Raw genomic sequence first — 17157 nt, forward strand, 5'->3', positions numbered from 1 at the left:
TGTACTAGAATTTCCCCATATAATGCAGTTTCACAAAACTAAAATAAAGTCAGGCATCCAACTAAACGTCAAGTTTGCAATGGCTTGCTTGAAAATGCCCAATATCCGAGCTGATATATTTGGCAATCTAAGCCAATTCCTGATTTCATCAGGATTTTAATATTTGTTAGAAATATAGTATATGCAGCTTGTTTTAAGTGTCTTCAATGAAACATACTGAGCATAGAATTCCCCCTCCCAACCCTACTTTGCAACATATTTTGTCTACGAGCTGCATTCTTAAACGCTTTAGTTTCAAAATTGATGCCATACATGCTTTATATCCATAAGAAGAAATGTTGAATTTGGAAGACTTCTAATGCTTTCCAGCATTGCTTTTCCATAAGATATTGTTTTAAATACAGAAAGCACTTCCATTGCCATGACGTACAGCATGTCTTACTGTACTAAGAGGAAGGTAATTTGGTTCAATTTTGACAGACTGAAAAACTAGTTTGCTTTGCTTACCCATCTTTGCTGTTTCACAGGCATTTGATGCTTTAAATCTGTTGTGGAATGCTGAAAGATTCACTTGTTTTTATGAAGTCATAAGCCTTTGAGAAGTTGGAGAGAAAGACTTCTTTGCTTATCTTATTTTCTCCATTTGCCTTTGGAATCAAAGATGTTCCTTTAAAAGTGAGACACTACACAGAGTTGCAAAAATTTGAAACAGTATGAGTAAGCATCGTTTTGTAGCTTCTTTGATGGAACTGGTCAAACCTTTTATTTACAGTATTCTGTAGTTGACTTATTACATGTAAATGGTTTATTTTGGGGGAGAGGTCCTTGCAAATTCCCAGCAAAACAGTAGGAAGGCAAAGTATGGTCAGCATTATCCATTTGCTGTTTCTGGTTTAGTGACTGAATGGAATCCTTATTTTTTCTTTACACAAGGATCTGAAGAAATTTTGAACTGGGAATATTGTGTGATTTCAGAACCAAAGAGGAAACTGAAATTATAGCGTGGAACATCCCCACCACCCTCCACACCACAAGTAACTAATTTGTTTAGAATGAGAGTTTGAATGTGTAGAACGATCCATCTCCATTTTAGATGGCTAGATGTTGTGTGGAAGATCTTAGAACTGCTTGTTCCATTCATGAGGAAAATCAGATGGGAAGTGTGGCATTTCAGGGAAACTTTTACTTTGAAAGTTACAACACTAGTACACAGCTCAACTTTTATACATTTAACATCTGCTTTTTGAAAGAAATGTTAACAATTTTGAAATGAAATTAAACATTGTTTTAACTTTTCCTCACAAAAGCATAAAAATCATGGAGGGGGAAACTTAACAGGCAACAATAAAAAAAAGGTAAGAACAACTTTTCCTTTTAGTAGTCCTCTGGTAGTAAAGATAGAACAACTTCCACTTGGGTTTGTGAGAAGTAATCTGTCTTGGTCCAAAAGTTTATGATTGTTTTTCAGTATCTGCTTCTGCCTCCACCCCTATCAGATCGGCTTCCTCCACGGCCACCACCTCTGGGTGCTCCGCGGCTTGAACTGCTGTATGAATCACGGGGAGGAGGGTAACCCCTTTCCATGGAAGGGGGAAGACCTCTGTCTTGTCTTCCAACACGATCACGACCACTTGAGTAGACATCACTTCTGCTGCTTGAATAACTTTCTCGACTTCCATATCCATCTCGTGTACTGCCGTAATCATCATAGCGACTGCTTCCACCATAAGATGGCGGGGGCCCTCGTGCAGGTGGAGCACTACGTGAGTTACCTGCAGGGTCAATGGTCAGGTAATATGGCAACACTATAAGTTATATATAACAATTTAAATCTGAATTTACAGAATTGCTGCACTAAAGTTTACTGTTACTCTTTTGTATGAATTGAGACGTTCTTAATATAATCTGCCATGTTGGGACATTTATAGTGGGGGCTGTGTATCAGGCAGCGAATGAATTTAAAGACTGTTTGAAAGGACTGAAGACGGTGTTTATTTCAAGCAGGCTCTTTTGGGGGATATTCCAGAACAGCGTGTTATTTTTAGAGAAGAAACTCAGCCATATTTTCCAGTGATAGTTGCAATTCTGAACTGTAGACTTTGCTTCGTTAGGTTACGGTAATCATTTGATCATCTTGTTAAATAAACTAATAATTGCATTCTCACTTTCACTGTGAGGAGAAAACTGAGTGTGACATTCCCCCGTAAATGCAAGCAGCCTAGTAAATCAGGATTAGGAAGCCTTTACAAACTCTGCTACAAGATCCTCAAAATGGGTCCTTACCATAACTCTCATACGAATCTCTGTAAGAGCCTCCACTTGGATGATCTGAATAGTCTCTATCACGTCCACCACCATAGCCATCACGATCACTATAAGAAGAAAAACTGCTGAGACTTACTACAAATCAGTGTTGTGACGGAGTGTGACTGAAGTTGAGAAAAATACAATGCTAGGTACCTGTATCCTCTAGAGGGGTACTCATCACGTGAGCTGGAATGACCATAATCACGGTATGCATAATCTCTTGGAGGCGGCGCATAATCTCTTGTATCCCTGGAACTTGGATAATCTCTACTTGAATAACTAGAAAAAAAAGTGATAGCTGTCAACCTCCACCTCAAACCCTGCTTTGCCTCCAGCATTTATAATGGTGTTAAATATATAGAAATGTTTTTAATTTATAACAGGGGGATCTCACCCAGAGACTTGCTATGTTAAAGGGGTCACCAGTAATAAAGTTTGAGAGCCACTGATCTAGACCATCCCTGACAGGTGTTTATCTAACCTGCTATTAATCTCCAGTGATGGAGATTCCACAACCTCCCTAGGCAAATTTATTCCAGTAAATTAACCACCCTCATAGGAAGTTTTTCCTAATGTGCAACCTAATCCATCCTTGCTGCAATTTTTCCTCCCTCCTCCTTGTAACCACCTTGTATGTACTTGAATCACCTCTCCGTCTTCTCTTCTCCAGACTAAACAAACCCAATTTTTCAGTCTTCCCTCACAGGCCATGTTTTTTAGAACTTTAATCATTTTTGTTGCTTTTCTCTAGACTCTCCAATTTGTCCGCATCTTCCCCGAAATGTGGTGCCCAGAACTGGACAGAATACTCCACTTCAGAACTAATCAGCATGGAGTAGAGCGGAAGAATTATTTCTTGTCTGGTTTACAACATTCCTACTAATACATCCTAGAATAACATTAACTTCCCGCCCCCGCCAAATTGTGTTACATTGTTGACTCATATTTAGCTTGTGATCCAGTATGACCACCAGCTAACTTTCCGCAGAACTCCTTCCGAGGCAGTCATTTCCCATTTTGTACGTGTGCCTTCCTAACTGGAGCACTTTGCATTTGTCCTTATTGAATTTCAGCCTATTTACTTCAGATCATTTTGATTTTTAATCCTATCCTCCAAAGCACCTGCTCCCAGCTTTGTATCGTCTGCAAACTTTGTAAGCGTACTCTCTATGCTATTATCTAAACCATTGATGAAGATGTTGAACAGAATTTGACCCAGAACGGATCTGTGCAGGAGCCCACTCAATATGCCCTTCCAGCTTGAATGTGAACCGCTAATAACTAACTACTCTCTGGAATTGTTTTCCAACTAGTTATGCACCCACCTTGTATTAGCTCCATCTAGGCTGTATTTCCCTAGTTTGTTTATGAGAAGTTCATGTGAGACAGTATCAAAAGCCTTACTAAAGTCAAAATATACCACATCTACCACTTGTTACCCTGTCAAAGAAAGCTATTAGATTAGTTTGACACAATTCCTCAACAAATCCATGCTGCTACTTATCACCTTATTATCTGCAAGTTGATTAATTATTTGCTCCATTATTTGTCCAGGTACTAAAGTTAAGCTGACTGGTCTATAATTCTCCAGGTTGTCCTTATTTCCCTTAGATGGACACTACATTTGCCCTTTTCCAGTCCTCTGGAATCTCTCTGGTCTTCCATGGCTTTTCAAAGATAATTGCTAATGTTTAGATATCTCCTCAGCTTCTTAAATATTCTAGGATGTATTTCATCAGGCCTTGGTGACTTGAAGACATCTAACTTGTCTAGGTAATTTTTAAATTGTTCTTTCCCTATTTTAGCCTCTGATCCCACCTCATTTTCACATTATGTTAGATGCCCAATTGCTACTAACCTTTCTGGTGAAAGCTGAAACGAAGCCATTTAGCATTTCCACATTTTGTTGTTGTTCTCCCTCACCAGCATTGTGTAACATGCCTACCCTGTCCTTGGTCTTCCTCTTGCTTCTAATGTATTTTGAGAATGCTTTGTTACCCTTTATGTCTCTAGCTAATTTAATCTCTTTTTGTGCCTTGGCCTTTCTAATTTTGTCCCTACATACTTGCATTATTTGGTTATATTCATCCTTTGTAATTTGACTTAGTTCCCACTTTTTGTAGGACTCTTGAGTTTCAGATCACTGAAGTGGTCATAGGTAAGCCAGGATGATCTCTTACCATACTTCTATCTTTCCTATGCAGTGGGATAGTTTGCTTTTGTTCCCTTAATAAAGTCTCTCTGAAAAAACAGCTAACTCTTGAACTATTTTTCCCTTTAGATTTGCTTCCCATGGAACCTTACCAACCAACTGGCTGAGTTTGCTAAAGTCTACCTTCTTGAAATCCATTATCTTTATTGTGCTGTTCTCCCTCCTACCATTCCTTAAAATCATGAACTCTACCATTTCATGATCACTTTCGCCTAAGCTACCCTTCAATTTCAAATCCTCAACCAGCTCCTCATAGGTGAGCATAATTCTCTGCAGGCAAAATTAGAAATCAGGACCCTGGTTTTAAGCTTTAACTGTAATGCATTAACTTTACCTGTCTTTTGTACTATAACCATCATCTCTTGGTGACATGTAGACATCTCTCCGTGATGGCATTGGCTCTCTGCGTGGAGGACCACCATAACTGTCTCTTCCACGTGATACAGGAGCTTTAAAGAAGGACAATTCAGGTAAACCAACTGTTTAAAAATGAAGCAAGAATGCTGCAGAGGAAGTTCCTCAATGCAAAGTTGTATTAACAGCATAGTTCAGAGTTATTTAGGAGATCACTTTGCTATAGTCTGCATTCAGTGCAATACTGTTTCATGGCTCTGCTAGTCAAACTAAGAAACAGCAGTAGAGGAACATCTTTAAATAGTCACAGATCTGAAAGTTCTGCTGACATGAAGAGTCAATAGCTATACAAGCACAAACATTATACTAACAATGAATTTGATTTAAAGTGATTGGTGATTTGTTACAGGCATGGATAAATCCAGCCAACCAAAAAGAAACAACGCATTGAACTCCTTACCTCTCCCTCCCATTCCACTACTGCTACGCACTGGCCCTGAAGGTGCTGATCTTTTAGGTGGAGGTCCGCCACTTCGTGGAGGTGGACCTCTTTTCATTGGAAGTGGCCCCCTAGAAGAACCTAAAAAGGTAAGAGTAAGTCAACCGGTTATTTATATGATGAACTAGATAAGCCATTTTTTATATTGCTACAGTTTAAATGTCTAAAATTTGAGATGATTAAGCAGTGGCAAATCAGTACCACCAAGAGAGAACAGAAGTCTGTAGGAGGAACTTAAGAGACAAGTGGAGAAGAACTGCAACACTCTGACCACATGCATGCTCCCTGAGATTCCAAAATGGCCCTTTTTTGGTACAGCGGTCAAATCTCGGAAGCCCTAGTCAGGAATAAAAGATGTAGTGTGACCAAAGGAGGAAGAGCAACGTAAATCAGATTACATGGTCACATAGCCTAAATAATGCACAAGTCCACTGTTTCCAGATAGTGTGGCCAAATAAGGAACAGAGCAGCCTAAAAGCAGATTTGACCACATCCTACCCTCGAGGAAATGCAGGACCCACTATACAGACCCCACAGAACAGAAATCTTTAAGTATTTAGGAGGAACTGCTTTCTGGCTGTTTTGCATGCAAGCTTCAGCTACACCGCAGATATGGGGCTACTTGCTTCTCCCATTAAGAAAGCAGCTTGTTTCATTTTAGTCCAGTATCCAGACAAACACTAACAAAACCTTGTGTGCTACTCTAACATTTTCTACATCAAAGGATAGCCAGTCAAATATCTCTCCTAAAAGCTACTGCTCTAGACAGTGCTATATTAAACAAGCAGCGCTCAAAGTTTGAAGAATTAAGCTTGACCCTCAAAGGATCAATCCCTGAAGTCAGCAGCTATTGCTTGTTGAGTTTGTCTCTTCTGGCAGTAAGGTGAACAATTTGCAGTCTTTTTCCCAGCTGCAAGATGATTTTCAAACTAGGACACCAGAAAGCTTCCTCGCTTGCTTGCAAGGCAGGAGTTTTGCTTTCCATTTTAGTCCAAAGTCAAGCAGAATGTTATCTGTAGAAAGGAACCCTCACACACTAGAAGGTTTAAGTCTAATTACCTAGCCAATAATTTGACTCAACTGCAGAGTGCACATTTTGTTCTGTTTTTAATTTAAAAACAAGGAATACTTTATTCAGTGGCTTGATTTTTCAGAAGGATATCATCACCTTCCAAATCTGATAGTCTTGCATGTTGTCCAAGTATAATCAGATATGTAAATACATACCCAAGTGACTCCCTCTTGAAGGCGGTCCTCTTGCTCCACTTCCGCCTCTTCCACCTCTAAGGCCCCTGGGAGGACCTCTGCTTCTTGGAGGGGGCGGTGGTCCACGTCTACCACCACTTTCAAAGGATGGCTTGGTTGCTTGTTCCACTTTAATTGCTTTCCCATCTAATGACTAAAAAAAAAGCCGCTTTACTCAGTGCTCAGTTATGCTTTTGTCTTAAATAAGCAATTGGTAATTGTAGAACAGCTTTGAATCTTCAGAATGCCAGTATAAACAACTGGGAATGTACTCAGAAGGAATAAGTTCTACAGGAAGGTTCTTTGCTCCTGTGGCACTTAGGGGAAATCTGCAGCAATTTCAGAAATTAGAACTCTGGTATTTTTGTGGTGTTTAAACTTAGAATATATTATTTAAAACAGACGTATGCACTACTCTCTCCAGTTTCAGTTTTCAATAGGCCATAGGATTTTTATACCAAACTACAGTGGCATCAGAAGTTCCAAGGATGAAGCTTAAAGGTTTGTCAGCTGGATGCATTAACTTGATGTTTCTGCTAAGATGATCAGCCATGAACTAAATTAAAGCTGGCATGAAAACTAAAGGCAGTTTTAAAATTAACACTGAACTGAACAGTTGATACCTTTGCACTATTACATCAGGCTGCCTACTCAAAAAGGTGACAGTCAGTTTATGTTGTTTTCAAGGTCCTCTGAAACCACTAGGAATAGATTTTTTTTTTTTAAAGCAAGAGCTGATTCTAGATCTAGATTTAAAGGCATGGCTCTACAAAAATGGGTGCCTTGTGTGGCCATAATACAAGTTCAGTGCTCAATATATTCAACAAGTAAACTCAAAGTTTTTCAGCTGCTTTGTTACCAGCCTATTATATGCTGGGTTATCAAAAGTTTTGGAACCAAAGAGTCAAGAGTCCTTAAAGGATTTGAGCTTATCTATCAAGACTGCAGGCTCTGTGAAAGGTTTGTGTTATTTAGATTTCTTCACATCTACTCTGCCCAGAACTCAAAAAGGACAAAAATATTGCGCTAAATACATCTCATTAAAGAGAATCAAACTGATTATTTTAGTTCTCCCTTTCTGCAGTTAGTGATCATGAGGCCTTTGGTCACCAGTAAAGAGAGGTGTCTTGCAGCCTGTAGGTGATGACACCCCCTTACCACTCACATCTTTGAAGCTTTATAGAAATTAGTTCCCTATGGTGCAGTACAAGCACTCTCCCATAGCATGTTACCCAAGAGTCCAACTCAGTCTGCTGGATGCAAGCTGGAGACACAAATACTGTAAACTGGATTGTTTAAGTTGGAACTATGACAAGGCATCTGCAAGGCTCATGGAAAAGCCATCAGTTGTCATGATGAGCTGAAATATTCTAGAAATGGAAGCAAGTGTTTTGATTGGTTAGTTTCAATTGCATGAGGATGCAATCACTTCTTGGACACAGTTTGTCTGAAGAGGTCACTAAGACAGCAGAAAGACTGGAAGGAGCAAGCTTTATCACATGACCATTTGCTCCACCTTCTCCTGGCCCATTGTAGATTCCTGCCACTTTTGGGCCTTTGCTGTCCTGATACCAAAATATCTCTTTAACCATTTGGCATTGTCTAACTCCTGAATACCTGGAATGCAAGCTTTAAGTGCCTGTTGTCATCTATTCCCTAATGTGTGGTTTTCCTTCCCCGCATTACTTCTTTCCTATTTTTTTTGCTTTCTGTTCAATGAGAGCCTGGCTTACTCAGCCAAGATAACATCACCTTCTGTAGCAGGTGCTGTGAACCTGTGACCAAAGGCCAGCTACAAATGCCTGGGACAGTCCAATACTAGTAAGTTTGCAAAGGTCTTAAGTGACTAATAGGATGATGTGCAGAGCCTGTTTTACCAGCAGCTAGGATGCAAGTGAAGAAAACAAGCATTAGTGACACAAGCGGCATTATTTTATCTTTGCTTTTATTTTTCCTACCTACAAGCTTCTTGTTTGATTCTAAAATAAAACAGATTTAATTCCAACTGCTCAAGACAGTCTTTTGGGAATTAGACAACTAATACAATCTTCAGTGCCTTCAGAGAAAGCTCAAACAGGGGTCTACCCTATAAAAAGGAGACTACAGCTGAAAAACAACAATTAAAAATAAAAGCCCTAATTTTAAAGCCTTAAAGTTAAAATGCTTTAATTATTTCCCTTTCTCCTCCTGTGTCATAAAAAGTCAGAAATTTAAATAGTGGTTATTACAATGGCAGCCAACAATAACTTGATGTAAAACCCCAAGCCACCTTTAACTGGTTAGTGTTGTATCAGCAGAACAGTAGTTTTACTAACACCTTATCCTTTGCTGGGCCCAAGACAGCCTTATGAACACAGCACATCCATAGTTGGATCATGTCTTAAGCTTAGTTTTATAAACTCTCTGGGGGCAGCGATCACCTTACTCTGCAACAAATACTGAAGTTCAGCGCCATGGTTATAAGCCACAGGTCCTGACCCAACAAACAACTACAGTTGCTGGTGTACTACCTACGCAGCAGCTGGGAATGGGCAATCAGTATAACCCTATAAAGGTGGACTGGGGAGGTTCTTATTAAGTGAGGATTAGAGAATTACCCTTGACAACAGATGTAAAGATTGCCAAGAAATAGTACCAAGGTGTGCTATTAATGCCTAAAACCTTCAAGTAACACCACGCTAGCTAAAGCGTAAGAGGTCAGGTGGATTAGTTTGTGCATTGGCAGGCATTTAATAGATATGTCATTCCTCTTATACTGCTAATTGCTAACTGTTTCTGTAGTCTGACTTCAACTTCAATTAGCCAAGATGGGCAGGGATGCAAAAACGGTAAATACTTTCCTTAGTAGCAAGGTAACAGGCCCAGGTTCATAGCAAGAAATGAGTACTTCCTTGCCTGCTATCATAACACACGGCTGTCATACTGTCCTGACACTTTGTATTAGGATGCATCTGACGAAGTGGGTATTCACACACGAAAGCTCATGCTCCAATATGTCTATTAGTCTACCAGCCGCCACAGGACTCTGCTACTTTGTATTATGTGGTCCTTGATTGAACAACAGAAAGGATTTTCAAGTTCACCTGATGGTGTGCAACCAGACACTCTTATATAGAGTTTGGCTTTCCATATGTTTTATTGACCATGAACAGCCCACTTTCTCAGACCAAACTGAATGCATCTGCAATAGTTGGTACTAGAAAGACCTATCAGCCCACTGATGACTCTAGGACAGCCTTCAGTAAAATAACAAACAGTATACCTAAATCACCTATATTTGGACTGTATGGCACTACCAACCACTGATGCAAGGATCTCCTCTGCAGGTAGGCAGAGGTCATACCTAGCATCATAAAAATGTATGACTGGAAGTGTCCTTGAAAGGTCATGGAGAGCATGTTAACTATAATCTCAGGAAAACTGCACTGTGAGCATTAAGACCATTTGGCAAATGCCTTCATTAGTAGAAAAGCCATGGCTACTGGAGCCTAGGATAGTTCCAGAGAGGGTTTATCTGTAGTGATCACCATGTATGAAGAAGCAAAGGTATGTTGTGAGCTAATCTGACTGCAGTGTAAAAGTATATGCTTTATGCCTGAACCAGTTTCAGAGAGAAAAAAATAGGGATAAAAGCTTGCGGTACTACACATAATTTGAACTCTGATGTAACTTCAGTTTCCTTAAATCCATTATGGGATGAAGACAGTCTTTTCAGAATGACAAAGCATCTATGAAGTAATTTCTTCTGTACTGCTTGAACATTTCTTTTGTCGCCCATCCTTATTAGAAAACTCAGTTTTACCCTGAATAGCAAATCATTTGAGGGATTTCTGAAAACGTATAGGAAAGAAGCTAGGAGGCAGCCCAGGATGGAACTCAATCTCATATGGACCAATCAGCAGCCGAAACCCAGTGATCTGTGGTAATTTCACTCTACAAGGATGAGAATCACCTATCCCCAACAGAGAACAAAGCAAAGCCATCTTGACTCCCAGCAACTATCAAACTTGAGAATTATTAGAAGTGAGAGTGAGAGGGTAGGTCCATACTTACCGGCCGGGTCGACGGAGAGTTTGACTTCTCGGAGTTTGAACTATCGCGTCTAATCTAGACGCGATAGTTCGAACTCCGGATGTGCTCCCGTCGACTCCGGAACTCCACCACCGCGAACGGCGGTGGCGGAGTCAACGGGGGAGCCGCAGACTTCAATCCCGTGGCGTCAGGACGGTTAAGTCAGTCGAACTAAGGTAGTTCGACTTCAGCTACGCTATTCATGTAGCTGAAGTCGCGTACCTTAGTTCGACCCCCTCCCCCCCCAGTGTAGACCAGGCCTAAAAGGCAGAATAACTCTACCAATTTGAAGTGTTGTGCTCTCTTTTGTGCTGTTTGGAAGACTTGGACTTGAGATGATAGAAAGAACCAGAAGTGTAGAACTCCCACGCTTCCTTAGGCTAAGAGGTGGTCAGCCAATAACCTACTACAGATCTAGTTTAATCTTTTCCAGAGGTCAGGCTTGCTGTATCCCAACAATCCTACACCTGGTTTAAGCAGCTACTCCCTATATAGAAAGCTTCTGCTGCTTTCCCACTTTAGGAAACCATGGAACCGAAGAGGCCCCTTTATGGGAACAAGGTAAGGATCTAAAGATGGAAACAAGGCTCTGGCTCATGGGAGCTCTGTCCTATAGAAAGCCTGGAAGAACGCATGCGCCTTTTCTGACCTAAAGTGTCTCAGAGGAATAGCGTTACAGAGCACTAGCGTTGGGATATCTTCCACAACGTTCAAATGACAAAGACGAAGGATGCAATGTTGTAGCTATATTGGTCCCAGTATATCAGAGAGACAAGGTGGGTGAGGTAATGTCTCTCTCACCAACAGAAATTGGTCCAAGACATGTCTCACCTACACCTTTTGCCTGTCCCTCGCTCTTTTCTTAAAAAAAAAAAAGGCACAAAAGATACCACTTTACCTCGGTTTCCCTCTGGGATTGACCATAATTGACCCAGAATGCAGTGTGTCCAAATTTAAGCAGATGCAGATATATAAACTGTTCTGTGGCCCAGAACAAGTTTTTAAAGATTTTCCATGAAAGGTCCTTCATTTCATGCATCTGCAGTTTATCACAGGAAGAAGGAATCAAAGGCTGTTGGACACTTAGGACCACCCTTCAGATCATTACTGGCATTGAGAGGGTGCTCATACAACCCAAAAGGCACCATTTTATTAAGGTTCTATCAGTTCAGTGATGCAGAAGGTGCATACTACTTTAGAATGCCCAGATCTCCTCAGAGAAATAAAATTAAACATTATATAAACAAGCCACCATTTTAGCTAATACACTGGGCATTTGTTCTAAAAGTTCCAAGTGTGGCCAATCTTATACTCTAATATAGAAGACCTAAAATAAGAACAATCTCTTGTAGTAAGAGGAGTTTTAGAATAGCACTCTACACACACTGCCTAATGATCAAATCCTCTCAGCCAGTCACTAATCTCTAGTGCCTCTGCAGTTAAAGCATAACATTATTTCAAGCCACTCTGGTTTAAACTATTTAAGAGGACTTTAGAATTGTGCTACATAGTTCTCAGTATTACAGTAACCTGCATATTTTGAGGTAAATCCTGGAATAACAGCACCTTTAAGGAACTGTCTACAAGTCAGTAAAAGACTGCCTTCCAAGTCACATGATTGTGAACTTTGCCTCGGAAAGACTGCTCATCTCTGAAATGGTGGCACAAGTTGTAACACTAAGTTGGGCATGAGCACCAAGAACACATGTTCAAACAGTTTGACAGCAAGTCATGCTATAGCTAGCTTTTACTGTTTGTGTTTGACTCTCACTGTGAGACAACATAAGGCAAGGATTAAGAGAGCTTTGCTGAAATTAAATATTTTAACTAAGAACACGACCAGCACGTTGATGTTCCATTCCCAGGATTCCATAGATACTTACTAAAAAGCCATTGAAACACTGCAAAATATAATTCTTAATAACACTAAGATATGTATAACACTCAAAACATATCAAACGATTGAATATAATCCAAATTGTGAAGAGTGCCAAATGACAACTAAAGAACTCTAGATATAGAAGATAAATAATAAGATCAATACAGGCTTCCTCAACTGCCCCAGCAATGTGTCAATTGATTTAGAGGGGACACCTCCAAGGGAAAAGTAAATCCAGTCCTACTACATAGTTGTTCAGCTCTTGAGATTGCAAAAAGGAAGGCTGTGATGCTCATCAGCAACAGCAGACATTTCCCATAGGGAAGGCAACTGCAATCAACTTTGCAATATCACCCTGGACTACATACTAGCCTGTGACCTACAGATCAAAGGCTATGCATCCCCATTACTATCCTGGGCCTTTTCACTTGTTTCATAAAAAGCTGACAATGTATAGCTACATTATTTGAATATCAGTTTAAATGAAGCAATTCAAGCCTTTCCTATCATCAAAAGTTACTGTTCTTAGTTAAATTGCCAGATTTGAGAAAGGAGCAGACATGCAATCATGGCTGTTACTACTATTGAATGATATAGCTGGAAAGCCACCTTCCTTATCATGCTTAGGTCTGGTAGTGTGTGCTTAGTAAGCACAGATATCCTTTATCCATCCTCTACAGCAGGAACAATAACTGCTAAAAGACGTGACTAACTGTCTCAAATTCCAAAAACTCTGTTTCTCTTTAACTTTGTATTTATCAAAATGTGTCAATATTTAGCCCATGGAGACTCCCATCTTTTCAGATTAAGAAATTGTGTTTGTATCAATTCAGTACTGTAGATGCTGTTCATAATCAAATTTAGACTTTGATAAGAGTTATGTAGCTTTTGGCTTCACAAACAGATAGGGTAAAGAATTTTTATAATAAAAAGCTAAAAAACTCCATCCGAAAATCATCCTGATTTTTTCAAAGATACATAAATTAGCTTCCCTCTTATTCTCACTAGCAGGAAGCTTTCACACAATCTCCAAATCCTGGGACAGAAAGAGAAGCTTTAATAAATGCCACTTCTATAGCAAAGATTACATTTAGCATTTGTAAGTTTAGCAGCAGAAAAGAAATTTGGTCATTTGTTACAGCAGGACTTGACTCTCAGGTCTTAATACAAGTCTTGTTTGTAAAGCACACTGCTATTAAGTTCAAATAATTAAGAGTGACACTGCACTGTAGTAGTGATAGAACAAGCATGATTTAATCAAACATCATACCTTTCCATTCATATCCCTGGCAGCATCCTTTGCATCTGCTGGGCTCTCAAATGTGACAAAAGCGAATCCTCTGGACTTGTTAGTTTCACGGTCCTTCATCAAGAGAACTGCAAATACAAACCTAAAGGTTATTCTACTTTTCCTAAGTCTCACAGCATCACCTACCCCTTACAACGTGCTCAGAACTTCTTAGAGGATCAAGAAAGCAATATCACTTCAGCTGATCAATGCCATAAGATTCATCACAGCATAACTTTTAGTTAGCATCCATTTAGAAATTTTATTTTTACCTTCCACAATGCGCCCATATTTGCCAAATACAGCCTCAAGAGCTTTCTCATTTGTCTCTGTATTCAGTCCACCAATGAACAGTTTCCCAGGACGATCCGCTTCAACCATTTTGACTCTAGTAGGACCTATAAAACATAAGTTCCATTAGTGAGACAAGATGGCATTAGAGAAAAAACTATTTTTTTTGTAATAAGTTGTGAACACCAGAAAGTATTTCAACTCACAACCTCCCTCTCCTTCCTCACCATATAAAAGTGATTTATCCTAACCAAGTCAGAAACTTCAGAGTGAAAAAGAAACAGACCATTTGTATGAAAGAATGAGATAGCTGGACACAACACACAGTATCAATTTGACAAAGCAATATTCATAATTAGCATCCTAATAGTATTTCTAACAGATGAACCTATATAATTTGAACCATCTAGAAGGAAGACAAACATGCTATAAAATACAGTACTGGAATACATAAACCGTTTTTTGGGGGGGGCTGATGAGACCTTAATAAGCCCTGCTCTAACTGCACATGATGTAGGAATGACGTTTTATGGGCAGAAGGAGCAATTTTTAAATCCTATGGAAACAAAGCAAAATCCTTTACCAGAGGGCAAGAAGCAGGACCCTGCAGCTACGTTTAAAACGGTGCAAAACCAATCTCAGAGTAATTCGCTTCAGGCCGGTTTCGGCCAGTTGGCTCTTATTTCCAAACTCTGCACAAGCCTAGTTTGGAAATCATGGCCCGTTTTTCAACGTGCTGATAATAGGGGGGCCGCGTGCAACCCGCCACTGTAGCGCAGATGGGAGTCAGCAGCTACGGGAGGAATGTGCCAACGCTGCCCCCCCCCAAACACACAATGGCGGGAAAAGCAGAGCCCCCCCGGAATACCAAGGCCGTCACAAGGCGGCGCGGTGGCTGGACAAGCGCTGCGGCCGAGGAGAAGCGAGCACGCGGGACCAGCAGCCAGCCACAAAGACAAAGGCTGGGGGGGGGGGCTCATGAGCCCCAGGCAAGGCGGGGGGGAGGGGAAGGAGCGTTAGACCCTCAACAGTCTCGCGACACTACCACAAAATGGCGGCCACGTTTGGCGGGGATAATCTACCGGAGAGGCGGGTCGCCTCGGCAGCTCAACTGGAAACTACCAGACCACGTGTGTCTGCCCGGCATCGAGCCACCCCAACCGCAACAAAGAGCCGCGCCCCTCCCGCCGCGCGCTCACACACACAGACCCCGCGAGGCCCACCCAGCGGGACCCGAAAATTACCCGACACCTAAAATGGCGGCCACCGTTCCTCACGCGGGTTGGCCACCTCACCCACGCGCGCGCACCCCGGGAATCCACCGACCGAGCCGGCGCGGCGCCGAACCGCAGCCAGTGCCCGAACACCCCGCTCCAGAGCAGGAGGAAGCTTCAGCTCCCCGACGGAGGGCCGGGACCTGACCCTCTCCAAAAAACCCTTCTTCCCTATCCCTTTGGCGTCCTCTTTCCTGCCCCCCGCGACCCCGCTCTCCTCTCCCGCGCCATTCCCGCCTGCCGCGGCCGGGACTCACCTCCCCTCCCGTTCCCGTCCTCGCAGACTGAGCTGCAACTGCGCAATGAGAGAGCGAACAAAGGCGCTGCAGGCCTTTATATAAGTGACGTCACCGCCTCGAACGCGACGGCGGGACCCGGATGCAGCCGCCAGCCGGGAGGGGGCTCGTAACGGGGGGGGGTTAAAGAGGCCCGAGTCGTTGTGGGAGCTTGGGGATAAGGAGCCTTCTTTCGTGTGGGGGCGATTGGCTGCTCTAGGGGGAGAGAAAGGACCCTAGAGCCCGCCTCATACGCTGTGGGCCTCACGCACAGACACAGCCCCCGCCTGCGCCTAACAATTAGGTCGGCGTAGTGTCGACCCCATCCCTGCTGTGAATGCAGCGAAATTGAGGGGATGATTCTTCCCTGGCCTAACTGGGGATGTGGCTTACTCACAGCAGTGGCTCTCAAACCGTTGTACTGGTGACCTCTTTCACACAGCAAGCCTCTGAGTACCCCCCCCTTATAAATTAAAAAACACTTTAATATATTTAACACCATTATAAATGCTGGAGGCAACGCGGGGTTTGGGGTGGAGGTTGACAGCTTACACCCCCACCCCATGTAATAACCTCGTGACCCCCTGAGGGGTCCTGATCCCCAGTCTGAGAACCGCTGACCTACAGGGATGGCAAAACCCCTTCTGGTGCTGTAGGACACTGTGGCTGCACAGCTGGTGTACCAGCGCTGAGCCGCTGGAGTGGCTGTAGTGCAGATACACCAGGACATGATGAAAAGCCCTCATTTACACCCAGGTTTTGTGTTGGTGCCTATAGGGCACGTCTATAGTAGAAACGCTATAGCAGCAGTGCTGCTGTAGTATAGACACTAGAACCACAGAAGGGGTTCATTTGTTGCTGTAGTAAATCCACCTCTCTGAAGGCTGGTCTGCACTAGTGCTGTACAGTTGAACCTCAGACTTACGGACACCTCGGGAATGGAGGTTGTCCATAACTCTGAACAAGAGGTTATGGACTTCAGCCAAGGGGGAGGAGAACAGATTCAGGGTGGGGGTGGGGGCAAAATAGCTTCATACATAACTTCCTGCTATAGCCTGGGTTTAAACTTTCTGAAATACATTTTGGGACAAAACTTAATGTTTAGGCTCTGGCCAAGGGGAATTTTGAATAAAGTTTGGGCAAAATCCATGCAGATTTTCAAGTTCTGTAAGGGTGGAAAAACATTCTCTCTTCTCACAAAGTTAATGCCATATTCTCCTCTGCCAGCTATGTAACTTAGAAACAGTAGTGCAGGGGTTGGCAACCTGCGGCACGCGAGCCGATTTTTACTGGCACGCTGCTGCCAGCCGGGGTCCTGGCCGCTGTCCCCGCTCAGCCCGCTGCTGGCCTGGGTGAACGGAACCCCCGGCCAGCAGCGGGCTGAGTAGGGCCGGTGGCCGGGACCCCGGCTGACAGGAACTGGCAGATGGAACTCCAGACTGGCAGTGGGGTTCCAGCCGCC

General features: G+C 42.4%; 1 protein-coding gene and 1 non-coding gene across 3 annotated transcripts; both read right to left on the bottom strand.

Annotated features, from left to right (window-relative positions):
• Positions 1 to 1163: 1163 nt before the first annotated feature.
• RBMX (RNA binding motif protein X-linked) lies at positions 1164 to 15788 on the bottom strand. Of its 2 annotated transcripts, none has more exons than XM_045030893.1 (9): positions 15678 to 15788; positions 14128 to 14253; positions 13838 to 13944; positions 6600 to 6771; positions 5334 to 5453; positions 4854 to 4968; positions 2461 to 2586; positions 2284 to 2372; positions 1164 to 1772 (listed from the first exon to the last, which is right to left on the bottom strand). In XM_045030893.1, the coding sequence occupies exons 2-9, from the start codon at positions 14234 to 14236 to the stop codon at positions 1465 to 1467; spliced, it is 1146 nt and encodes a 381-aa protein (XP_044886828.1). In that variant the 5' UTR covers positions 14237 to 14253; positions 15678 to 15788; the 3' UTR covers positions 1164 to 1464. The 2 variants fall into 2 exon arrangements, with proteins under 2 accessions (XP_044886828.1, XP_044886827.1); XM_045030892.1 differs by having other exon boundaries at positions 2284 to 2387.
• LOC123378133 lies at positions 14013 to 14086 on the bottom strand. Its single transcript, XR_006582475.1, has one exon. It is a non-coding gene; the product is annotated as a small nucleolar RNA SNORD61 (small nucleolar RNA).
• Positions 15789 to 17157: the final 1369 nt, after the last annotated feature.

Source organism: Mauremys mutica, chromosome 9 (genome assembly GCF_020497125.1).
Source record: "Mauremys mutica isolate MM-2020 ecotype Southern chromosome 9, ASM2049712v1, whole genome shotgun sequence".
Lineage (NCBI taxonomy): Eukaryota > Metazoa > Chordata > Testudines > Geoemydidae > Mauremys > Mauremys mutica.

What these genes read in the sequence shown, in the direction of transcription:
- RBMX (XM_045030892.1), bottom strand. Translation starts at nt 14,236, where the DNA reads ATGGTTGAAGCGGATCGTCCTGGGAAACTGTTCATTGGTGGACTGAAT. An exon ending in CCAGGGATATGAATGGAAAG is followed by an intron (nt 6,772 to 13,837) that starts GTATGATGTTTG and finishes CTTTTTTTTTAG; the next exon opens with TCATTAGATGGGAAAGCAAT. An exon ending in TACCCCTCTAGAGGATACAG is followed by an intron (nt 2,388 to 2,460) that starts GTACCTAGCATT and finishes AAGTCTCAGCAG; the next exon opens with TTTTTCTTCTTATAGTGATC.